The sequence below is a fragment of the Pelophylax lessonae genome (genome assembly GCF_965119305.1).
Source record: "Pelophylax lessonae genome assembly, chromosome: 10".
NCBI lineage: Eukaryota > Metazoa > Chordata > Amphibia > Anura > Ranidae > Pelophylax > Pelophylax lessonae.
The window spans coordinates 201110987-201137554 of record NC_138777.1 but is presented as its reverse complement, the minus strand read 5'-3'; the positions used below and the strand labels follow the sequence as shown (position 1 = coordinate 201137554).

Sequence of the window (26568 nt, the reverse complement as noted above, 5' to 3'; positions counted from 1 at the left end):
TCAATCTTTTTTGAATAAAAAAAAAAAACCCTTTTTTAACAACAATCTACATGTTATATTAGTCCGTAAAGTCCCAATCCACTGGTTTGAGGTACCAAAACCCCTTTCAAATTCTTCATGGGATGAAGGCTAAAACTTACTACTAAGGTCTTGGGAATCGCATCCTATAGAAAAATTACTTATTTGCAACATTTTATAACAGAAAAAGAAAAAAAGGGTTTTGTTTTTTTTCCAAAATTATTATCATTTTTTCTTTTTATTTAGCAAAAAAAATAAATAAATACCAGTGGTGATTAAATACCACCAAAAGAAAGCTCTATTTGTGTGGAAAAAAAAAAGTCATATGGGTAAAGTGTAGCATGACCGCACAATTTTCATTCAAAGCTGAAAATTGGCCTGGTCAGGTAGGAAGTGAAAGTGCCCAGTAGGCAAGGGGATAAACCTGGTTCTCATTTCAGAGGCATTGACAAGTAAAAGTCTTACTGAATGTATTTAACAAAGATGATGCTGCTTTATTTGTGATGAATTTACAGTAATATGTAAGTGCATAGGAAATAGTAACTTAGATTTTAAAGCTGAACCCCAAGCAAACTGCTAAATACAGGAGTTGAAATACACAGAACTGTCTGAGGGAATCCTTTATCTCTCCTCCCACACCTCATTAGGGTGGCCATACACAGAGCGAGAAAGAAATTTGCTCGATTTCCCCATTAACACAGAAAGTGTTGATTTCGGAATCCCTCTTGCCGGGCCATTGTCTTCTCCCAGCTGGGAGAAGACAGTGATTATCACTATCGGCTATAGCCGTCACTAGCGATAGTCGGAAAGAGAATCCAGCAGGCTGGTTGTACCAAAGTTGATAAATCAATTTGGTAAATTCAGTATACCCAGTAATGAATCGAAGCTCGGCCGGTTCCTGCTGAATCAGTCGAGATTTGAACCGTGTATGGCCAGCCTTAGGTTGGGTTCACATTTGCAGTTCGGAGTCCGATGCGTTCCTGTTCAGGTGCAAATTTTTGCCTGAATTCGCACCTGAACCGGACCCAAAAACACACAGGACCCTTGAAAACCACACGGCAGCCACCTTGGCAATGTGTGAACCGGCTCCATTCACATCATGCAAATTGGATGCGGTTTAAAATGTATCCAGGTTACACACATATGTGAACCCAGCCTTACACAGCTCTGCCAGAGAATAGAACCAGACTGATGACCTGACTTTTCTCTCTTTCAGTTTGGCAATGCAGATAAGTCACCCCTCCGCCTACCACTGTACAGTATTAAAGTAGAGGCACACTGATCAAGTCATCCTTCCGCTTCTGTCAACATCTGTATGTGCAGTACAGCTAAATGGCCTCTTGGCTGCCCCTGTGCCGTTGTACAGGGCATTTCAGGAGGCTGAAATCAGTTTTGGCACATTACAATAGATGCATTTAAAAATAAATGTAATAATAAACATATTGGAATTTTTTTTTTTTAATTTGCCTGGAGTTCAGCTTTAAGATTGCTGATCTTTTGTTATCATCACAAAATCCTCTTTTGTATCCTCAAGTACTTTAAACAAAGTCTCATTGACCTGAACCATGTCTGGTAGAGACGGGGCTTGGTAATGATTTTCTTCTGGTTGGAGGTCGGTGATTCTCAGGCACTGTCTCATTGTTCCTTCAGGTGGAATGTACATAGAGCTTGGAGGCTCTCGAAGTCGATGTGGGTTGTCAACGCCTACACATTCTGCCCCTTTGCCGGTTGCTGCATTGAGCATGGAGAAGCCTGAAGAAAATGAGGCTGAACCCGTGACTTCTTCCATGGCCTCTTCACTTTTTGGACATGTCCATTTTGGATCCCTATTGCGAAACTGACTACTGTAAGAAAACTCCTTTGGATCTGGTGGTAATGTTTCTTCGACAGGGTAGGCCATCTCATCAGCCATTTTCCCCATCTTCAGTTTAATCACCAACCTCTCCGACTGAGTTTGTTGATTTGGCACATTAATTTCCATCGGAGACTTGTTGATGTCAAGAGGTTTCTTGGCGTCCAGTGTGTTGTGGCCAATTATAGTTGCGGTGTCAGCTGGTACACTGTACATTGTATCTCCGGCTTTATACAAATCTGGCTCAGATTCAATACTAGAGGATTCTGGGATACCGGCTTTGGCAAATTTTGGTTTTTCAAAAAGCTCATCAGATATTTCTTCTTTAAACCCCTGAGGGTTTATATTGTTTTTTCTGTTCTGTAAAGGCACAAGAGGTTGTTGGGCCAAGTTTAGATCACTGTATTTAGTCAGGAACTCATCACTGTCCAAATGCCGGGTATAAAAGTAGTTGGAATCCACAGCGGAGTCCTCCGGCCTGCAATGTGGAGCTGCAGGTAGGCCAAAACTGGCGGCAAACTTTTTGGAATCCTTTCTGTGGATGTTCTTCGATATTTTGGTCTGCACATTTAAATTGTTTGTGTCATTGGTGTGCTCAGGGTTGGCAATCTGGTTGTTACGTTTCCTACATTGTTCGGAATTTTCTTTTTCATTCTTAATCTCTAAATTGAGTTCACTGAACAGAAGATCCGCACAGTCGGACCTTTTCTCCTTGATCAGACAAAGAAGTTTTTCACAGTGAAGTCTTGCAAGGTATAGTTCAAAGGCTGTAAGTTTGGCTTCCTCTATATTAATCATCCCTCCGATAATATACTCAGTTTCTGTGACTACGGAGTATCCCACTCGCTGAAGGATCTGTCTTACAGTCTTCTCTGGAATGACGGGTTCAACAAAGTAGACAAAATTACCTGTAAATTTCTGCACAAAGAAAAAAGAAAGATTGAGTTTAGGGTAGAACATTTTTTTGTGCATCTGGAGAAAATAATTTGATTTAAGGGAGAGAGAGCAGGGAAGGCACTGAGGCTAATTCACATAAAGCTGAACTCCAGACAGATATAATATATACATTATGTTACCATGTATTAACTATTACATGTAAGAAAACCAGAAAAAAAAAAAAAACAAACTTGATACTTCAGCGCTCAGAGAAACTTCCTATAGAGTGTGCAAATGCCAAGACCACTGTGCAACTCGGGCTGGATAATTGCAGCGGTGCTGCCCTCCTCACAACAAAAAACAGAAGAGCACAAACGCCTACTGCATTATCTAGGGGTGTTGAAATTAAATCGTAGCATCGATGCATCGCGATGCAGCCTTGAACGATTCAAATTCGATGTTGAGGAACGGCCGCATCGATGAATGGATGAGGTCATCCCGGCTCCCTCTGCCTCTCCCAGGACAGTCTTGCAGTGCACTCTAAAGTTAAAACAAATTAGTGTCAGTGACTCCATTTCAGGGACCCTTCCTATAGTGTGTAAGGGTTAATGTAAACTGATGCCTGATTACCTTATTATCTCCGATCTTTTCATCGCAGTCACAGTCACGTGCCCTCTGGCCGGCCGGTCTCCTCCTCCCCGCTGGCCTGAGTTCACCAGACTGACGGCGATGAAAAGATTAGAGATAATAAGGTAATCAGGCATCAGTTTTCCTGAACCCTTACACACTATAGGAAGGGTCCCTGAAACTGAGTCACTGACACTTATTTTTTTTTTTTAAACTTTAGAGTGCAATGGCAGCCGGTATGGCGGTCCTGGGACTGCAGCGGGGGGGGGGGGGTCGGTTCGGGGGGCGAGGCTGCTATATAATGTAAATTGGCTGTGTTATGACAATGGGGGGGGGCTGTATAATGTCAATGGGGGTCTGTCTGTCAATGGGGGGGCTGTGTTATGTAAATGGGGGGGCCATCTGATGGCTCTGAGGAAGAGGGTTCTCCCTCGACACGCGTTAGCCCTATCTATATGGACACCTTCAAGTTTGCTTGTCCTAATTAAGGAATATGGTCCTGCGGTCTCAGGATAGTCGAAGGAATCCTTTGGTTTTATACTTTTATATAGCATACTCTTGGGAGTATAAATGTAGGACGTGGTTTTTACAATTTTCCAATAAATGTTTTATGGTATTGCACTAGGAAGGTGCGCCCTTCTCTTGTCTTGTATAGTAATCGTGATGCATTGCGGAATTGAATCGTTGACATGATAATCTGTGGTGTTCTGGTGAATATGCGTATTTGATATCCAACTTTTTGGGACACATGAATGGTGGAACCAACTGACGCGTTTCAGGGGACTGGCCCCTTTCTTCACAGCAATGACCAGTCCCCCAAGGACCAGTCATTGCTCTAAAGAGGGCCAGTTTCCCAAATTGCATTAGCGGGTCCACCGTTCATGTGTCCCATGAGGTTGGATGGTGGAGTGCTAGACTCTGTATCTTGATACACTACCATTCCAATTTCGGATCTTAAAAGTGCTTGAGATAATGCACTAGGTGTTTGCACCCTTCTGTTTTTTTGTCATTACATCATTAAAGTAGAAGTAAACACCCTTGGTTTATTTTGTACCTACATCTAAGTCTATAATATTTACTGTACCTATAGGTAAGCCTTATCTCCTAAATGTGCACTGTGATCTCCTAAACGTGCCCTGGTGAAGTCAGTGGCACATGCGCTCTGAAGGAACCGCATACCCATGCCATTCCTTCAGAGCCCTGTGCAGTAACGTAATCGCGGCTTGTCCATTCAAAGGGCCGGAGCCTTGTGAACCGGAAGTCTAGGTGAATATGGAAGCCCTGTCAGCGGTGACAACGTGCCGCTGGGAAGGGGGCTTAGTTTTAAGGCAAGTTTCACATGTGCTAGTATGCGATGTATACTAATACATTAGAACTCTGTCTTGCAGGAGGAACTTTTTTTTATGAGTTTACTACCGCTTTAAATGTATTTTCTCTTTCATTTATTGAAGGACATGGCTCTGCTTTAGATCAGTACCTCTTGGTATAGTGACACTTGCAAAATTAGAATGCTGTGAACAATTTAAAAAAAATAAAAAAAAAGATAGCCAAAGAGCTCAGTTATTAGCCTAGCATCCAGCAATCCTAGTTCTGTGGTTTTACATTACACAAGCTGCTGGCTGGGTGTCAGGTCGGGTAATATCGACCTGGAAGTCTCCCCTGTTTCTGGTCATCAAGCCCATGCAGTTTCTTGTCACATGTAGGTTAAGCTGTGTAGTCCCAGTTTTGTTGTGGACAACATATGGGATGTTTTTCTGTGGTGAAGGCGATAGGAAATATAACCGGCCAGCTTTAACTGATTGGTTGTCGTTAAAAAAAAATAATAATAATAATAATAATAATAATAATAATGTTATACTTACCTGCTCTGTGCAATGGTTTTGCACAGAGCAGCCCCAATCTTTTTTGTTCTGGGTCCTCCCCCTTGCTGAACGCCACCAATAGCAAGCCATTAGATATGGGTGCACTTAAGCAGGCTTGTTCCTGAGCCATGCTTGTGTGAATGGACATTGCTCATTCACAGAGCGTGGCTCCGCCCCGCCCCCTCCTCATTGGCTCACTGGCTGTGACTGACAGCCAATAACTCCTGCCTTTGTGTGAGCCAAAGAGGAGAGAGACCCAGGAGAGTCACTTCTCTCATGCACATCGCTGGATCAAGATGGGGCTCGGGTAAGTAAGGGAGGAAGCTGCACCCTGAAGGTTTTTTTTGCCTTAAAGCGGTTGTATCCTCAAAAGAACAAACCCTGCAGGACAAAGGCATAATGAGCTAGTATGCATCGCATTCTAGCTCATTATGAAATACTTACCCTACAACGAAGCCCTGACATGGTCGCCCGGACACCGCTGAGGCAGCTGACCTCTTCCCTCTGCATCTCTTTCGGTTTGGCGACTCCGGCGTTGTGAGTGGCCGGAGCCGTGATGACGTCACTCTCGCTCATGCGTGCGGGAGTTCACTTTCCAGGAAGGAGGCGGCAACGAGCTCTGAAGATCCACCGGACCTTCAGAGCGCATGCGCCGCTGGTGTCAGCGGCTGCATGCAGGGCAAATATCTCCTAAACCATGCAGGTTTAGAAGATATTAATTGTACCTACAGGTAAGCCTTATTATATGGAAAGAGTCAGGAGCAGATGATCAAACCATTGACCAGAGCAGGCAAGTATAACATGTATTTTTTTTTTTTAAATAATGGATCCTTTACAATCACTTTCAGCTTATTAGGAGCATGTAAACCCCAACAATGAACTTCTCCTACATGGTCCCTTTTGATCTGCACAAACTGTTGGTGCTATATAAAGCCCGTATTAGAATATTTTGTTAAATATACAAATGGAAGTGTTTTGTTATATCTGTTTATTAAATGCAAAAAATGACCCCTCGATCCTGCCAGAAATCTAGTAACCTGATGAGCATGCAGAAAGTTATCAATTACATTCTTCCCAGCTATCTATGTGGAGACTACAAAACACCTTCCCCTGTTACAGGGAGGAGAGGAAGAAGGGTCGTGTAGTCTTGTAATAGCGTGGCAAGGGTGCTCCTCCAGAGATACAGTACAGAGAGTGAGCATAGTCTTCCTAGGACTATTTGTGTATAACTGGGGGAAAGAGCAAGCATGCGCGCTAGCTGCTTATTATGGGGGCACTCAACAGGGGGGAGGGGCCAGAAGCGCTGGCCAGAGACCGGAAAAGGAATGATCTGGGCTGCTCTGTACAAAGCCATTGTACAGAGCAGAGTAGTACAACATGTATATTATAAAAATTAAATAAAAAAGATTACCTTTAGTAATCGCTTTAAAGCATAACTCCAGCCATGGATAAAGAAAACAAGGGTTAAAAATCTCAGATGTTCACAGTTGTGTCCCCGCTAGAGAGATTTCCACTCACTTCCTTCAGTGTCACAAGAACAGGAAATTCCTCCAACAGGAACACAACAAAAAAAAGACAATTAGTAAAGTGAAGACGGGTCAGAACCTCTGCCGGGTTTTGTTGCTGTTAAGATGTTCTTAACCACTTACCGACTAGCCGCCGCCTTTTACTGCAGCAGGTCGGCTCTATTACGCGAAACAAAGTACCTGTACGTCGTTTCATTTGATAGCCAGTGGGGGCGCACGCTGATTGGCCAGAGGGGAAGCCAATCAGCAGGTGCAGCGGACGCGATGTCTGCCAACCACCCGCGATCGCTCCCCATAGGGATAGAACAGCGTTCTGCTTAGGTAAACAAGGCAGACTGCCGTTCTGTCACAGATCCTGTGTTCTTACTATTCAGGAACACAGATCTCTGTGTTCATCTAATAAGTTCATCCCCCACACAGTTAGAAAACATCCTCTATGCACACATTTAACCCTCTGATCACCCCTGGTATTAACCCCATCCCCTGCCAGTGTCATTAATACAGTAACAGCACATATTGTTTATCACTGATTACTGTAGTAATGTCCAAAGCTTTAAAAAATGTCCTGCTCTCAAGTGGTGTATGGTGAGGGAAAGATTAGTATTCAATGGTCTTTGTTGGCATCACTTATGATCTCGCTGCCCCCTCAGGACCAAGGGTATCCAAAAAACACTAAACAATAACAAGAGAGGGGCGCACCGACCTTGTGCATTACACTAAAAAGGTTTATTAAAATCCAAAATAGTATGCATTATACTCACAAACAATTGTAGATAGCACACCTATATACACAATCAGACAAAAGATCTTCAAGGTAGCCACGGTGCTGGATAACGTGCTTAGGCTGACGCGTTTCAAGGGGCTCATCTTGCCAGTGCAGGTTGTGGTTCAGTAGCACTCTTTGGCTCTGAGGAAGAGGGTTTGCCCTCGAAACACGTCAGCCAAAGCAGCTTCGTGCGGACATCAGTACGTTATCCAGCACCGTGAAGTGGCTTGGCTACCTTGGAGATCTTTTGTCTGATCGCGTATATATGTGTGCTATCTACAATTGTTTGCGAGTATAATGCATATTATTTTGGATTTTAATAAACATTTTTTAGTGGTAATGCACAAGGTCGGTGCACCCCTCTCGTTTTTTACTGTAGTAATGTCACTGATCCCCTCAAAAGCGTCAGTTAGGGGTCTGATCTGTCCGCCGCAATGTCGCAGTCCAACTAAAAATCGCAGATCACCATTACTAGTAAAAAAAATAAATAGAAATGACATAAATCTTTCCCCTAGTTAGTAGACGCAAGAACCTTAGTGCAAACCAATCAATATACACTTATTGGGATTTTTTACCAAAAATATGTGGCAGAGTACATATTGGCCTAAAGATGTGATTTTTAATTTTTTTTTTTTTTTTTTTATTAGATATGTTTTATAGCAGAAAGTAAAAAATAGTTATTTTTTTCAGAATTGTCGCTCTTCTTTTGTTTATAGCGCAAAAAATTAAAAAACCGCAGAGGTGATCAAATACCACCAAAAGAAAGCTCTATTTGTGGGGAAAAAGGATATCAATTTTATTAGGGTACAGCGTCGCACAACTGCGCAATTGTCAGTTAAAGTAACGCAGTGCCATATCGCAACAAAAGGCCTGGTCATTAAGGGGGGGGTAAAACCTTCCAGTCCAGACATGGTTAAACTGGTCCTGCACCATGGCAGAAAGTGAAGGGCAATGGTTCCACGCCTTACTGGAATTCCCTATTAACCACTTTCCGCCTGCAAATGACAGCGGGAAGGTGGTTGCATTATCCTGACTGGACGTCAGGATAATGCAACCATGGGGGGGGGGGGGGGGGGCGCAGAGCGACGATCGGTGATGTGGCGTGTCACTTTGACACACTGCATCTCTGATCTCTGTAAAGAGCCTACTGACCTAGGCTCTTTACCATGTGACCAGCTGTGTCCAATCACAGCTGGTCACATAGTAAATAGGAAGTGCCGTTGATCGGCTTTCCTCAGTTTGTGCATGACAGGCACGAGTAGAGAGCCGATCTGCGGTTCTCCAGACGCGGGGGGGGGGGGGGGCAGGGGTACCAGTTGGTCTGCACTGGTAATCAGGGCATTGATTACCAGTGCAGACCCTTGGGGGGGGGGGGGTGCCACTAGAACCACCAGGGATGCCCACCCATGACCCCAGGGATGGCCACCAGGGATGGCAATCAGGGCTCAGGGAGCCCGCCAGTGCCCTCCCCATCAGTGCTTCCCACCAGTGCCCATCATTGCCACCTATCAGTGCCGCCCACCAGTGCCCATCAGTGCCATCCCATCAGTGCCTGTCAGTGTGGCCTCATCAGTGCAGGAAAAAACGTATCTATTTACACAATTTTGTTTCAAACTTTTCGGTCTTTTTTTATTTGTTTAGCAAAAAAGAAAAAAACTTGCGGTGATCAAATACCACCAAAAGAAAGCTCTATTTGTGGGAAAACAATGACATAAATTTGGTTTAGGTACAGTGTTGCATGACCGCGCAATTGTCAATCAAAATGCAACAGCGCTAAAAGCTGAAAATTGGCCTGGGCAGGAAGGGGGGTGAAAGTGCCCGGTATTGAAGTGGATGAACGGAAAGCGTTCTTTGTATCTGCTGATCCTTCTATCCACATCTGTTTTACTTTCACTAATTGAATTTCAGTGAGTCACGGAAGGCACTACTCCTTATCTCGGTTCAGTGATGACATCACCGCTTTTCATAATTGTATGTTGAGCCCATTGCACAACTTCATTACAGATAAAGGATCGGGATATGGTGCCAATAAAGGGCACGGCCTTACAAAACAAATAAGAACGAATGATGAGAGGACCTCTATTATAGGTGTAATGTTACTACATATCACAAATCACATTCTGCTGCCACTTGTTTTTTTATTCCCGAGAAGCACATCTAAGGATTTTTCTTCTTGTAAGGTGTCCCAGGAGAAAGAAGTGCTTCTCATTGGTCATTGTCACATGGTCACACTGCCCAATGAGTGATAGTCATTGTGAGCATTATAATAGATACTCACACTGGGGCTGTGTATTGTGGTGCACAGACTGCTACCCTGACAGCACGGGGCATCAGGGCCGCTGATAAGGCAGTACAGAGTACAGGCAGCCCTGTACTGGGCTTAGGCCCCATCAGTTCAAAAGGGGGGCCCAGGCATCTGCTAAGTACTACCTTACTGCAGACGCTGATCCTCATCTGCCTTCCCCTGCAGCACTGCCGGCTTCTCTTTTGCTCCCTCCTTCCAGCTGTGCTGCAGGGGGGGGATCAGTTCTTGAATCCGCGCCCCCATCCCTTTTTCGAGGCCCCCTGTGCACCCCTTTACCCCACATCTTCCCTCCTCTCCTGCCAGCAGCTGCTGAGGGGATGTTTCCGGATAAAGAGTGGAGGGGGAGGGGGGGGTGGCAAACATGTCATATAATCATTATTTTAGTGTATTTTTAGCGAAAAAAATATAATTGGATATTTTCTAGGGGGATGAGGCCCTGTCAGGTAGGAAGTATTGGGCCCCATGATTTCTAACAGCACCCCTGCGGGGCATCATGGCCACCATCTACAGCAGAAACCAGAGGGGTGGTTAGGATATCTGGGGTTAGTTCACCTATTGCATTTTTTGTGAAAAGTTGCACTTACCCTTTAAAACACACATATACTCTTCTAGGAAGATCGTTGTTTAACCACTTGCCGACGGCTCACTGGAGCTCTACTGCGGCAAAGTGGTTAGTTCCCATCCAGCAATGTAGACCTACGTCGCTGGACTCCTCCCCTTGTGGGCGGTGCTCACGCGCCGCCGGAGGCTCGCTCCCGCTGTATTCGTTCATAGCGGGAGTCGGGCCAGGGGAGGAGCGGGGAATTGAGTTTTGAGATCCGCCCGCTTGTGTAAACAAAGCGGGCGGATCTCCTAAGTGACAGACAGTGACAGATGGCAGTGTTCAGCATAGCTGAACCTGAGATCTGTCCCTGTGTCACTCAGTCACCTCCCCCCACGCACGTTAGTAAGCACCAGGCATACATTAACCCCTCCCTCTCCAATAAAATTAACCCCTTCCCTGCCAGTGTCATTTTTACAGTAACAGTGCATATATATAGCACCGATTACTGTAGTAATGTCACTGGTACCCCCAAAAGTGTAAAAAATGTCAGTCAAGGGTCCGATCTGTCCGCCGCAATGTCGCAGTCCTGCAAAAAAAAGAAAAAAAAAAAATTGCAGATCGCCGCCATTACTCGTTGAAAAAAAAAAACACCAAAAATAAGGGAAATCTTTTCCTTAGTTAGTAAACGCAATAACTTTTGCGCAAACCAATCAAAATACGCTTATTGTGATTTTTTTTTACCAAACATAGGTAGCAGAAAACAAATTGGCCAAAATTTTTTAAAAAAATTGATTTTTACATTTTTTTTGGTGGGAATTTCATATAAAAAAAAATGTGAAAAATAGTTATTTTTTCAAAATTTACACTCTTTTTTTGTTTATAGTGCAAAAAGTAAAAAATCGCACAGGTAATCAAATACCACCAAAATAAAGCTCTATTTGTGGGAAAAGAAGGACGTAAATTTCGTTTGGGTACAGCGTTGGCAGTTAAATTAGCACAGTGCCGAATCGCAAAAAGTGGCCCAGACGTAAGACAGCAAAATCCTCCGGATGGCAAAGGAGAAGGTTAAATGAATGGTGTGGTCTGTAAAGTTATTCCAAAAATTAAAAGTCAGCAACTACAAAAGCTGTACTTTAAAAAAAAAACAGATACTCACCTGTCCAGGGATCCAGTGCCACCCTCACCCAGGCCAGTTCATTACCAGTCTTCAGGTCCCAGGTGCCGCCATGTTAACTGTGGGTAGACGGCTGTGACTCTTTGGGGCTTAGCCTAGGTCAGTGGTTCTCAATCTCAGTCCTCAAGTACCCCCCAATGGGCCATGTTTTCAGGCTTTTCTTTGCACAGCTGCTTTAAATCAATATCAATGACATAGTATTCATAAGAGCTATTTTATCTAAGGGAAGTGTGACCGACCCCATTTCTCAAGAAGAGTATGTCCGCCGTATAAATTTCCCTTGCTTGATGCAAGCACGATCCAAGATCCCTTAGCCCACCCAGTCACTTGTCGAGACATCAGTGTAGGGTGATAAGAAGCTAAGACTGTTTATTTAAACACAGGCACAAAAAGATATACACTCAGGGGACAATCCCCCTTCTTTGCATAATGACAAAGGGCGGGGTAAACTACATTCAGTAACATGACACACAGGTATCTTCAACTTTCCAACAGTAGACAGTCTTTAGGAAGGGCTGCTGGAGAAATCCCCCCTCCCATCTAGCAGCTAATCCACATACACATCCCATAACAGGTTTATCCCAAGACAGACAAACAATAGAAAAATGGGATACAGGCACTTAATACAAAACCCCACCTCAAACTATCTAACAATGGTCTATGAGATAAACTTCTACAAGCAGCCTGAAAAGATCAAACCGATTTATCTTCATATATTTCCTGAGGGATATTGTCCCAAGTGAAAGAGCCCCTCCATTCTTTTAAACACAAACCACACATATAGCACCCAGGATAACACAAAATGCTGAGTCCAGTGTAGTTGTACAGTGAGTCTGGTTAGTGCAGACCCTACTTGGGTTCTCGGTCACCCTATGCCCCTAATAGACACAGGGTGACTTACACACAAGAGGGGCCAGGGGAGCTGGACAAGGGGTTTCCCAAAATCTTTAAGGTAATCTGGGTTACACAAGCCCCCACCCAAAGTGACTCCCGTCACAGGAAGTTCCCAAAACATGGCCTGTTGGGGGTACTTGAGGACTAAGGTTGAGAACCACTAGCCTAGGTCATGGGTGCTCAACCTGTGGCCCTCCAGCTGTTGCGGAACTGCAAGTCCCATCATGCCTCTGTCTTTGGGAGTCATGCTTGTAACTATCAGCCGTGCAATGCCTCATGGGACTTGTAGTTCTGCAACAGCTGTAGGGCCACAGGTTGAGCACCCATGGCCCAGGTCAGGGATGCTCAAACTACGGCCCTCCAGCTGTTGCAGAACTACCCATCCCATGAGGCATTGGAAAACTCTGACATTCACAGACATGGACTAGGCATGATGGGAATTGTAGTTCCTGAACAACTGGAGGGCCATAGTTTGAAGAGGGTATATCTCAAAACTAGGTACCCGACCCCCCCACCAAAAAAAAATGTGCTTGTGCTGGGAGTGCTCCCAGCACAGAGACTGAGCTGTCGCCAACAGCTTTGGATCTTGTACTAATGACAAGAAGACTGGCTCTCAAATCACATGACCGCAGTGGTTGCCTGTGATTGGCTCTCAACCACCGTTCACACTAAGGCGACCTGTGAGGCGACCTGGTCGCCTCACAGGTCGCCTTCCATAGGGAAGCTGCGGACCCGTTCTAATAGGAGCGACACAAGTCGCTCCGACTTAGAAAAAGGGTCCTGAGCTTCTTTGGGGCGACCCGGAGCGACCGTCATAGACTTCAATGTTATGAAGTCCGTGCCGGCCGCTCTGAGGTCGCGGCGCGCTGCTCGCACCTCGACCTCGGAGGTCGCCCCCCCAAGTCGGATCGCCCCTGTGTGAACGGGGCCTCACAGTGATCAGGAACTGTACACCCTGTACTCTCTTTCTCCTACTGAATGCATTACATTGTCTTTTTTCTCCTTGCTAGAGGAGAATATTGTAAACAAAAAAAATGTATAAAATAAAGACTAGCAAGATCATTGTTAGATCTAGGTAGGGGGCACAAAGTATGATCAGGGTCAGTGCGTCTTAGGTTGAATAAAAATAAATTATAAAAAAGAAAAAAAAAAAAAAAACCTATTGTTTCTGGGCCTTGCTATGGGAACAAAAATCAAATACACAGGTAGTATCGCTGCAATTGTCAGGAGTAGGAGGATTTGTTTTGGGCTGTTTTTAGCACTTGGTGTTTACAACTGTCCATGCTGCTACATCCTGTTTTTTCAGTTCTACTTCCCTGAACTTTTAGCCTACACATTAAAGCGTTTACAGTGGACAGTGCAGTCTGGAGTCAGTATTTTAGCTTGGAGGAGGGGAGTTCCTTGCCATCTGTGGGACTGGGTTTCTATTGATACACACAGAGTAGGGAGACAGAACTCTAGCCTCTGCATGCAAAAGTGGCTCCATATGACGCTGCAGGAAAAAGGAGGTACCCTAAAAAAGGGGCAGCAGTTGTAGCAGGAGGATGCTGCTTTTAAAACAATTTTTAACCAATTCTACGAAGCAAAAAATGTATCCAAGGCTCGGTTCACACCTACGCAGTTTGCTTTTGATCGCTTTTGCTGTGCATTTTTGCCACGATTTGAGCTTCTCATTTATTTCTATGCTTTTTTTTGGCCAATTTTTCTGTTGGGCAGATCAAAAAAATGCAAATTGTGGCCAAAAAAAACAAATCGCACTACATGCTTTTTCCATTGAAGTCTATTGAACCAAAAAATGCACTGTTTTGCGTTTAAAAAAGTCCCTGACCCTTTACAAAAACACAGCGGCTGAAAAAAGCATAGATGTGAACCTGTCCCATAGCAAATGGACTGTATTGCGTTTCTGCAAAGAGCACCAAAACGCATAGGTGTGAACCAGTCCAAAACACCAGGAGCAAAAACTCCTAATCAAACAGCAATCATTAGATATGGTGGAAGAATTTGTCTTCTATATATTTCAGCCTTTTTTATTTTCACCTGGTGAACCTTTCTGTAACTTCCTGTCCTAGGGTGACAACGTTCACTCCCTGTACTGAATATTTGAGGCAATGTTGTCACTCTAGGAAAGGAAGTGTGTTAGGACTACATAAAGCCCCCTCCTCTCTATATCTCTATGAAATAAGCACAGGACTGATAACATCAATTAGGATGTCAGTTCAGCATTGTTATCTCACTGCAGGAAGTTCACCAGATCTCTGATAGGATCAACTGGGATCAATGTTGTCAGTTATAGAACCGATATAACAAAAACACTTTCTCTGCTTTATTTAACAAACTAAAAGGGAGCAAAAAGGAGAAGTTTGTTGTTAGAGATTCCATACATTAAAGAGGAACTTCACTCCCCCGTGTTCATTTGTTTTTAAAGCGGTACGAAACCCAAAAACAAACATTTATTATATCGCAGCTTACCAATTCTTAGATGTGATTGCTGCATTTTTTTTTCTTTTTTAGGCTTTCTGACTTCTATTTTCATCTGATGATCCGGCCAGTATGTGTTTTTTTAAAAAAAGCACAAGCTCTCCAGCAGAATGTATCAGCTTACATGGATGAGAGATACCATTTAACTAGGGATGCACTGAAGAACAAGAAGAAGGACAAGAATAACGAGAACAACGAGGAGGAGGAGGATGAGGAGAACAACGAGGAGGAGGAGAACAACGAGGAGAACGAGGAGGAGGAGGAGGAGGAGAACAACAAGGAGGAGGAGAACAAGGAGGAGGAGGAGAACAACGAGGAGAACGAGGAGGAGGAGGAGAACAACGAGGAGGAGGAGGAGGAGAACAACAAGGAGGAGGAGAACGAGGAGGAGGAGGAGGAGGAGGAGAACAACAAGGAGGAGGAGAACGAGGAGGAGGAGGAGGAGGAGGAGGAGGAGGAGGAGGACAACAAGGAGGAGGAGAACAACGAGGAGGAGGAGAACAACGAGGAGGAGGAGAACAACGAGGAGAACGAGGAGGAGGAGGAGGAGGAGAACAACGAGGAGAACAACAAGGAGGAGGAGAACAAGGAGGAGGAGGAGAACAACGAGGAGAACGAGGAGGAGGAGGAGGAGGAGAACAACGAGGAGGAGGAGGAGAACAACGAGGAGGAGGAGGAGAACAACGAGGAGGAGGAGGAGAACAACGAGGAGGAGGAGGAGGAGAACAACGAGGAGGAGGAGGAGGAGGAGGAGAACAACGAGGAGGAGGAGGAGGAGGAGGAGGAGGAGGAGAACAATGAGGAGGAGGAGAACAACGAGGAGGAGGAGGAGGAGGAGGAGAACAACGAGGAGAACAACAAGGAGGAGGAGAACAAGGAGGAGGAGGAGAACAACGAGGAGAACGAGGAGGAGGAGGAGAACAACGAGGAGGAGGAGGAGAACAACGAGGAGGAGGAGGAGAACAACGAGGAGGAGGAGGAGAACAACGAGGAGGAGGAGGAGAACAACGAGGAGGAGGAGGAGGAGAACAACGAGGAGGAGGAGGAGGAGAACAACGAGGAGGAGGAGGAGGAGGAGAACAACGAGGAGGAGGAGGAGGAGGAGGAGGAGGAGGAGGAGAACAACGAGGAGGAGGAGAACAACGAGGAAGAGGAGAACAACGAGGAAGAGGAGAACAACGAGGAAGAGGAGAACAACGAGAACGAGGAGGAGGAGGAGGAGGAGGAGAACAACAAGGAGGAGGAGAACAAGGAGGAGGAGGAGGAGAACAACGAGGAGAACGAGGAGGAGGAGGAGGAGAACAACGAGGAGGAGGAGGAGAACAACGAGGAGGAGGAGGAGGAGGAGGAGGAGGAGAACAACGAGGAGAACAACAAGGAGGAGGAGAACAAGGAGGAGGAGGAGAACAACGAGGAGAACGAGGAGGAGGAGGAGGAGGAGAACAACGAGGAGGAGGAGGAGAACAACGAGGAGGAGGAGGAGAACAACGAGGAGGAGGAGGAGAACAACGAGGAGGAGGAGGAGGAGAACAACGAGGAGGAGGAGGAGGAGAACAACGAGGAGGAGGAGGAGGAGGAGGAGAACAACGAGGAGGAGGAGGAGGAGGAGGAGGAGGAGAACAATGAGGAGGAGGAGAACAACGAGGAGAACGAGGAGGAGGAGGAGGAGGAGAACAACGAGGAGAACAACAAGGAGGAGGAGAACAAGGAGGAGGAGGAGAACAACGAGGAGAACGAGGAGGAGGAGGAGAACAACGAGGAGGAGGAGGAGAACAACGAGGAGGAGGAGGAGAACAACGAGGAGGAGGAGGAGGAGAACAACGAGGAGGAGGAGGAGGAGAACAACGAGGAGGAGGAGGAGGAGAACAACGAGGAGGAGGAGGAGGAGGAGAACAACGAGGAGGAGGAGGAGGAGGAGAACAACGAGGAGGAGGAGGAGGAGGAGGAGGAGGAGGAGGAGGAGGAGAACAACGAGGAGGAGGAGAACAACGAGGAAGAGGAGAACAACGAGGAAGAGGAGAACAACGAGGAAGAGGAGAACAACGAGAACGAGGAGGAGGAGGAGGAGGAGGAGAACAACAAGGAGGAGGAGAACAAGGAGGAGGAGGAGGAGAACAACGAGGAGAACGAGGAGGAGGAGGAGGAGAACAACGAGGAGGAGGAGGAGAACAACGAGGAGGAGGAGGAGGAGGAGGAGGAGGAGAACAACGAGGAGGAGAACAACGAGGAGGAGGAGGAGAACAACGAGGAGGAGGAGGAGGAGAACAACGAGGAGGAGGAGGAGGAGAACAACGAGGAGGAGGAGGAGGAGGAGGAGAACAACGAGGAGGAGGAGGAGGAGGAGAAGGAGGAGGAGGAGAAGGAGGAGGAGGAGGAGAAGGAGGAGGAGGAGGAGAACAACGAGGAGGAGGAGGAGGAGGAGGAGGAGGAGAACAACGAGGAGGAGGAGGAGGAGAACAACGAGGAGGAGGAGGAGGAGAACAACGAGGAGGAGGAGGAGGAGAACAACGAGGAGGAGGAGGAGGAGAACAACGAGGAGGAGGAGGAGGAGAACAACGAGGAGGAGGAGGAGGAGAACAACGAGGAGGAGGAGGAGGAGAACAACGAGGAGGAGGAGGAGGAGAACAACGAGGAGGAGGAGGAGGAGAACAACGAGGAGGAGGAGGAGGAGAACAACGAGGAGGAGGAGGAGAACAACGAGGAGGAGGAGGAGAACAACGAGGAGGAGGAGGAGAACAACGAGGAGGAGGAGGAGGAGAACAAGGAGGAGGAGGAGGAGAACAACGAGGAGGAGGAGGAGAACAACGAGGAGGAGGAGGAGAACAACGAGGAGGAGGAGGAGAACGAGGAGGAGGAGAACAACGAGGAGGAGGAGAACAACGAGGAGGAGGAGAACAACGAGGAGGAGGAGGAGAACGAGGAGGAGAAAGACGAGGAGGAGGAGGAGGAGAACGACGAGGAGGAGGAGAACAACGAGGAGGAGGAGAACAACGACGAGGAGGAGGAGAACGACGACGAGGAGGAGGAGAACGACGAGGAGAAAGAAGAAGAAGCCAATAAGGGCAACCAAAAAACGTGCACAATTTTGCCACGATTTTTATAGGTCATGTGACTCACAAACCTCAAAAAGGCAACACGGGTGCGTTTTTGATGGGTTTTGTCACGTTTTCAATGGTGTTATACCGCAATGGACCATTATGAAGACATACGAAGGGATGGATTTTTCACCTTTTCTTGAGCTTTTTTTTTTTTTACACTTTAAAACTAATAATTAAAAAGTCAAATGTAATACAATTATAGATTTTAAAAAAATATATAGCTTTTTTAAACATTTTTCATTTTTGGTTTTCGGCCAAGTGCATCCTGAATTTTCATTTGGGTGCATCACTACATTTAACACTAACAGGGGTGCTTACAATGATCAGCTTTTATTTATGTAAAACCTTCATCCCAAAAGGAGAAATGATTTGCTGTAACTGCTTATAGAGGTTGAGCTGAACTTTGGCTTCAATTAGTTACTGTACTTAAAGCGGAACTCCACCCAAAAGAGGAAGTGCCACTTTAAGGATTTTGACAGGTACCGGCTCCCACTTCCGTTCCGAACGCCGCGATGCTCAGCAATGGAAGTTCTTCTTCCTCCCTCCCTCCCTCTACCGTCCTCTGAGACACTGACAGGTACCAGAAGACTGCATCCACCATTCACAATGCGCCACGCGACTCGCGCATGCTCAGTGGGTACCCAGCTGTGAAGCCGCAAGCTGTCACAGCCGGGTGCCCATAGTGAAGATGCTGGTGCCGCTGAGGGAGGACCAAGAAGACGGTTGGGCTGAGTGCACCGCTGGATCCTGGGACAGGTGAGGGGCTGTTTTTTTAAAAGTCAGCAGCTACACTTTCTTTAGCTGCTGACTTACAGGTGGCTGTAACTCCGCTTTAAATGCTAGTACTCCTAAAACACTCCCCCAACCTAAACACTCCCCCAACCTAAACACTCCCCCAACCTAAACACTCCCCCAACCTAAACACTCCCCCAACCTAAACACTCCCCCAACCTAAACACTCCCCCAACCTAAACACTCCCCCAACCTAAACACTCCCCCAACCTAAACACTCCCCTCCCCCAAACTGACAATGCTGCTGTCTGCTATGCCTCCTTTTCTCCTTCATCCAGAGTTGAGGAACTCCAATACAGAAAGTGTGTTACTGGCCAGATCACAGGTGAAAATAGAGGGGGGAAAAAGCCAAAAAAAGAAAATAAATGCAGCACCACATGTAATGATTGGTAAACTGCAATATATGACATTTTTAGTTTTGGGTTTTGTATCCTGACAGCTGTCAAAATACCTGAACAGCAGCTGCACCTGATTGGATTACAGGTGCTATTTGGCTGACATTTTTCCACCTTGCGCCTATTGGGCTGCGGGTGAGCGACATGGCCTCCGACTGAGCGAAATTCATCTGGTTTGATCGACGTTTAGCCAGCTTTCCCTTTTATCCTGAGGTCACATATTCACCTCCCCTGTGAGTCCATCATCACCCTGCTGTGTCCTGAGCCACCATCTTCCTCTCCGACGTCTTTAGGGGCCGGCTGCCTCCTCCAGGTTCAGGTAGCCACCCCCCCTCTAATGACACACCACCAGATCACAGTGTGTGGAGGCTGATGGTTCCCTGGATAGGAGACATGCATATTACAGGAAGGTCCAGGAGTCGGGGAGGGGGCGTAGGGAACGGAGGGAGGGGGTGATGGGCTGGATCGGAAAAATAAACAACCCCCTCCCCCTGTGAATTTTTTTTAAGTAAAGATCCAATATAAAGAACTCATCTGCCAATTAGACACCTATGTATGATCTACCTCTCAATGGACAATTACATCTGTATAAAGCTTGCCATACCCTATACCAGAGATCCTCAAACTACAGCCTTCCAGCTGTTGCAGAACTACACATCCCATGAGGCATTGTAAAACTTGACATTCACAGACATGACTAGGCATGATGGGAATTGTAGTTCCTGTACAAATGGAGGGCCGTAGTTTGAAGACCCCTGCACTATACAATCAGAATTCCAAAAGTGGAACTTCCGCTTTAACCACTTTACCTCCGGCCACTGTGCTGCTACTGCAGCAATGTGGCTCGTTCCCGTCCAGCGATGTAGACCTACGTCGCTGGACTCCTCCCCCTGTAGGCGGCGCTCGCGCCGCCGGAGGCGCGCTCCCGCTGTTTTCAGTCACAGCGGGAGTCGGGCCAGGGGAGGAGCGGCGGCGATCGCCGCCGCTCTTCCCCGATCGTCGGGGAATCGAGTGAGGAGATCCGCCCGCTTGTGTAAACAGAGCGGGCGGATCTCCTAAGCGACAGGCAGGGTCAGATTGCAGGGTTCAGCATAGCTGAACATCCGATCTGTCCTTGTGTCACTCAGTCACCTCCCCCCACACACGTTAGTAAGCACCAGGCATACATTAACCCCTCCCTCTCCAATAAAATTAACCCCTTCCCTGCCAGTGTCATTTTTACAGTAACAGTGCATATTTATAGCACTGATTACTGCAGTAATGTCACTGGTACCCCCAAAAGTGCCAAAAATGTCAGTCCAGGGTCTGATCTGTCCGCCGCAATGTCCCAGTCCCGCAAAAAAAAAAAAAAAAAATCGCAGATCGCCGCCATTACATGTTTAAAAAAAAAAACACCAAAAATTACATAAATCTTTCCCTTAGTTAGTAAACGCAATAACTTTTGCGCAAACCAATCAAAATACCCTTTTTGTGATTTTTTTTACCAAACATAGGTAGCAGAAAACAAATTGGCCAAAAATTTAAAAAAAAAAATTTGATTTTTACATTTTTTTGGGGGAATTTCATATAAAAAAAATGTTAAAAATATTGTTATTTTTTCAAAATAAAAGCTCTTTTTTTGTTTATAGCGCAAAAAGTAAAAATCGCACAGGTGATCAAATACCACCAAAAAAAAAGCTCTTTTGTGGGAAAAAAAGGACGTAAATTTAGTTTGGGTACGGCGTCGCACGACCGCGCAATTGTCAGTTAAAGTCGCACAGCCCTGAATCGCAAAAAGTGGCCCAGACGTAAGACAGCAAAATCCTCCGGTGGTAAAGTGGTTAAATAGTCCTAACCCCCTGACATGCCACATTTGGCATGTCATTTTTTTGGGGGGGGGGAGCGAGTACCTAGTTTTGACAGGTACCCGCTCCCACTTCCGCTCGGAGTGCCGTGGCGCCCTGAGCGGAACTTCTCCTCTCTCCCTCCCTCCCTGCAATCTTCTAGGCCATGTCAGAGGTCCCAGAAGATTGTCGGCCAATCACGACGCATAGCGCAACTCACGACGCATGCGCAGTGCGTACCCGGCTGTGAAGCCGCAGACTGTCACAGCCGGGTGCCCACATCAGTGATGCCGGCGCCGCAGAGCAGAGAGGGAGAAGACGGCGCATCGCTGGACCCTGGGACAGGTGAGTGTGCGGTTAGGCTGGAACTCCGCTTTAACGACACCCCCAGATCAGTTTGCATATCGCAGTGCGAACTGTCAGTTTGGACAGGAATCGGATCACATAGGTGTGAACACCCATGCGATCGGATTCTGGTGCGGACCAAAAAAAAGGGTCCTGTGCGACTTTGGTCCAAATGTGATGCAAATTCGGCCATGCAATCTGTATGGCTGAATGTGCATCGCACAGACATCGCATGTGATTTGCATAGAAGTTGCGGTGCGAATCACATCGCATATGTGTGAACCGGCACTCCAATCCCTGTCTGATTGGATAAAACTGAACAGATTGTTTAGGTAGGTCCTGATTGTTTTGATAAATATAAAAAGGTGGCCATTCCCCATACAATCTGATTGTACATCTTGTGTACAATCTTATTTAGAATTACCAGAACTAAACAACAGAAGCAGATAGATGGATTGAAAAGCTGGCCATAGATGGATTAAAATTGGATCGGTTCAGCACGGACTGACCGATTTTCAATCCATCTATAACCGTTATCAATCAAAGAACAGTCAGTCAATCTAAGGACTGACTGCTCTCTAACAAGCCTGTTGGGAAAATCTTGCTTCAATAAGCCCTGCAGCCAATCGGATGCAGCGCTGATCTGTGTATTCTGATGGTGGAGGAATCCCTGCTGTCAGAATACAATGCCACAGCGGGGAGGATTCCTGCATCCACCTCAAATGTGAGGATGGGGGAATTGGTCCAGTTCTTTTCTATAAGCCCGCCCACTGATAAAATAAAAAATTACGTGTATGGCCAGCTTAACCCCTTCCCGCCCAGCCTCTTGTATAATGATGGCTGGGTGAGAGCACATTTTTTCTGGGATGATGTCATTTGACGTCCTTTTAGAATCGGGCCGCACTCAGGTGCGATCTGTCACCTGCTGTGTCCACCGATGACAGATCACTGTACCGGCCTGCTGCCAGTACCATGTGACTGCTGTGGCCAACCAGAGCAGATCACACGACAGTTGTACACAATGAATGACTTTGTTACAGGTCTTTCATTGTGTACTATTGTGATGAGCTCTGTGATTGGCCACAGTCATCACATGGAACAGATAGAGCCAATCACAGCCCATCTGCACCATATGATTAGCTGTGGCCAATCACAGCTCTTCACAACAGTAAACACTGAATGAGTCGTTTTCATTCGGAAAAAAGAAATGGTTGCTTAGAACTGTTAGACCCCGTTCACACTGGGACGAGCCGACTTTGCCGGGCGACCTGTGAAGTCGTGGTGCGCAGCTCGCACTGCGACCTCGGAGCGGCCGGCACGGACTTCATAACATTGAAGTCTATGACGGTCGCTCTGGGTCGCCCCAAAGAAGCTCTGGACCCTTTTTCTAAGTCGGAGGGACTTGTGTCGCTCCTATTAGAACGGGTCCACAGCTTCTCTATGGCAGGCAACCTGTCAGGCGACCAGGTCGCCCCAGTGTGAACCGGCTCTAAAATGCACAGTTATAAACAATCATAGTGTGTAAAAATAAAAAGAAAATCTTGATCACCTCCCCAGGGTAGTACAGGGTTACTGTGGTAACACTGTATTGCTCTGGTCACAGTGCGTAAAAAAAATAAAAAATTGTAGGAAAAAAAAGAAAAATGTAAAAAAATTATTATTTTTTTTTTAAACATACTGTCACCAGTCAGTGCCCCTGATCAACGCCACACCAGTTATATGATGACGCTGTACTGCACTGGTGACAGTATGTAAAAAATTGTAAATACATTTTTTTTTGTTTTTTATTTTTTTTTTAAATGCTTTATTTTCTAAAAAATTGTGACAAAAAAAAAGACAACTTCATTAAACTCACCACACCTCTTAACCGGTTGCCGACCGCCGCAAGTACATATACTGCGGCGGTCAGCCCCGGCCAGGCAAAGTGACGTAGCGGTACGTCACTAGCCTGTCACTAGCTTGTGAGCCAATAGCGGGCGGGCGAGCGCGCGCCTGCCCCGACTCGTTCCCAAACAAGTCAGTGCGTGTGACCGGCGGACCCGATGTCCGCCGGTCACTCGCAATCGTTCGCCGTGAAGGGAGAAAGGCAGGCAGCTAATGTAAACAAAGCCGCCTGTCATTCTCCCCTGTGTAAAAATAGAGATCACACGGTTCTACTATGTAGGACCGTTGATCTCTGTTCTTACACCAGTAGCCACAGCCAATCACAGTTAAAAACACACGCCCCCAGGGACATACTTAACCCCTCCTTCCCCAACAAAGTTAACCCCTTCCCTGCCAGTGTCATTTTTACAGTAACAGTGCATATGTATAGCACTGATTACTGTAGTAATGTCACTGGTACCCCCAAAAGTGTCAAAAATGTCAGTCAAGGGTCCGATCTGTCCGCCGCAATGTCGCAGTCCCGCAAAAAAATGCAGATCGCCGCCATTACTCGTTAAAAAGAAAAAAACAACAAAAATGACAAAAATCTTTCCCTTTGTTAGTAAACACAATAACTTTTGCGCGAACCAATCAAAATACGCTTATTGTGATTTTTTTTTTACCAAACATATGTAGCAGAAAACAAATTGGCCAAAAATGTAAAAAAAAAAAAAAATTGATTTTTACATTTTTTTGGGGGGGAATTTCATATAAAAAAAATGTGAAAAATATTGTTATTTTTGCAAAATTGACGCTCTTTTTTTGCTTATAGCGCGTGATCAAAAAAATCGCACAGGTGATCAAATACCACCAAAAGAAAGCTCTGTTTGTGGGAAAAAAAAGGACGTCAAATGTGTTTAGGTACAGCGTCGCACGACCGCGCAATTGTCCGTTAAAGTCACGCAGTGCCGAATCGCAAAATACCCCCTGGTCAGGAAGGGGGTAAAATCTTCCGGGGCTTAAGTGGTTAATAAAAACCTTGGAATGTCTACTCTCCTAAAAGGGGTCATTTGGGGGATAGTTGTACTTTCCTGACATTTTGGGCTCTAACAAATGACATCGGCCATCGGTACATCAGGATTGATCGATTTGCAGATATATACGTTCGTTTATGAACTGTAAAACTTTCCTACAGACTAAATAATAAACACTGATTTGGGTTATTTTCACCGATGAAAACGGAGAATACATTTTGGTCTAAATTTATGAAAAAAAGATTATTTATTTGCAAAGTTTTATAACAAAAACAAAGAACAATGTTTTTTTTTTTCTCAAAGTTTTGTCTTTTTTGCAAACAAAAAAACCCGCAGCAGTGATTAAATACCACAAAAAGAAAGCTCTATTTGTGTGAAAAGAAAATGATAAAAAATGTAATATGGGTACAGAGTTACATGACTGCGCAATTGTCATTGAAAGTGCGACAACACCTGAAAGCTGAAAATTGTCCTGGGCAGGAAGGGGGTAAAAGTGCCCAGTATTGAAGTGGTTATACAATCCATGCAATTTATATCCAATCAGGAAGGCCCTGAACGACATACTTGTCAGTAGATCTGAAGGAGATTGTACAGTGTATGGTCAGCTTAAAGCATCCATAAAAAGACCCTTTTTTTTGTTGCCCGTAGCAACTAGCATTCTTGTTAGAATCCGGAAGCTGATTGGTTGCCACGGCAACAAGAAATTTTCCACCCAGCATACCGCATCCATCAGCCATGCATGAAAAGCAAGCTTCGTTCTTGTTGCCTGTAGCAATCAGAATGCTTGTTGCACTTACTGATTGGTTGCTCGGGGCAACAAGCATGATTGGTACTCATCAGCATTTCTTGTTGCCATTTTTTTAACCTCTTTGGTAGCAGATTGGTTGCCTCAGACTGTAGGAAATGCCCTCCAGCCTATCACCCTGCATGAAAAGTGTGCCAGCAAGCCCCCTTGCTTGTTGTCCATAGCAACCAGCCTTCTTGCTCCACTTTGGAAGCTGATTGGTTGCCACGGGCAACAAGAAATGTTCCACCCAGCGCATGGCACCCATCAGTCATGCATGTAAAGTATGTCAGTGAGTCACTCTCTTGTTGCCCTTAGCAACCAGTTAGCTTTGTTTTCATCTCTGGAAGCTGATTGGTTGCCTCGGGCAGCAGGAAATTGCACCTATCGCCATGCATGAAACGTGTGCTAGAAAGCCGCTTTCTTGTTGTCTATAGCAACCAGAGAATCCAGAAGCTTATTAGTTGCCAGGGGCAACGAGCGTGATTGGTACTCATCAGCCTTTCTTATTGCCCTTAGCAACCAGCCTGCATTGTTCTTGTTGTCTATAGCAACCAGAGACTCCAGAAGCTGATTAGTTGCTCGGGGCAACGAGCGTGATTGGTACTCATCAGCCTTTCTTATTGCCCTTAGCAACCAGCCAGCATTGTTTTCATCTCTGGTAGCGGATTGGTTGCCTCACACTGCAGGAAATGTCCTGCACCTATCACCATGCATGAAAATTGTGCCAGGTAGCCCCCTTGCTTGTTGTCCATAGCAACCAGCCTACTTGTTCCACTGTGAAAGCTGATTGGTTGCTACAGGCAACAACAAATGTTCCACCCAGCGCATGGCACCTATCAGCCATGCATAAAGTAGGTCAGTGAGCCACTCTCTTGTTGCCCTTGGCAACCAGTTAGCTTCCTTTTCATCTCTGGAAGCTGATTGGTTGCCTCAGGCTGCAGGAAATGTACTGCACCAAACATGAAAAGTGTAACAGGAAGCCCCTTTCTTGTTGCCCATGGCAACCAGCCACTCCAGAAGCTGATTGGTTGATCGGAGGCACAATAAATATTCCACCCAGCACTCAGCCAATCATGAACAGCAAACTCCTTTGTTGTTGCCCGGAGCAACCTGCTTTCTTCCTCCCTTCTGGAAGCTGATTGGTTGCCACGGGCAACAAGAAATGTCCCTCCCCCTGCTAGCTACCTTCAGGGTCCGGATCTCCTTCCTCCAGGGGTACAGGAACAGGTTGACACAGATGAGCTCCAGGACGGCGAATCCTTTCATCATGTGTGCGATGATGTCAGCCCCGTCCTGCCGCTTCCTCCTCACAAAGTTCTCTCTGATAAGCTGAGTGTAGAGGAGCCCCGGGGCCGCCCCGTCCTCCCCTCTCCCGTACAGCACGGCGCTACCCTCCCGGCTCCCGGCCTCATAGTGGAGGATGAAATCCTGGAACAGGTTCCCCTTCATGTCTGCCCAGCCTGGCTCCCCTCTGCCCGACTTCGGCATCAGGAAGTTCCCGGCCGAATC

The 26568-nt window shown here is 46.2% G+C and overlaps 1 protein-coding gene across 1 annotated transcript; it reads right to left on the bottom strand.

Moving 5' to 3' along the window:
* Window positions 1–1305: 1305 nt before the first annotated feature.
* Window positions 1306–26568, bottom strand: LOC309565424 (uncharacterized protein). Its single transcript, XM_082270383.1, has 2 exons — window positions 26245–26568; window positions 1306–2788 (listed from the first exon to the last, which is right to left on the bottom strand). The coding sequence occupies exons 1-2, from the start codon at window positions 26545–26547 to the stop codon at window positions 1499–1501; spliced, it is 1593 nt and encodes a 530-aa protein (XP_082126509.1). The 5' UTR covers window positions 26548–26568; the 3' UTR covers window positions 1306–1498.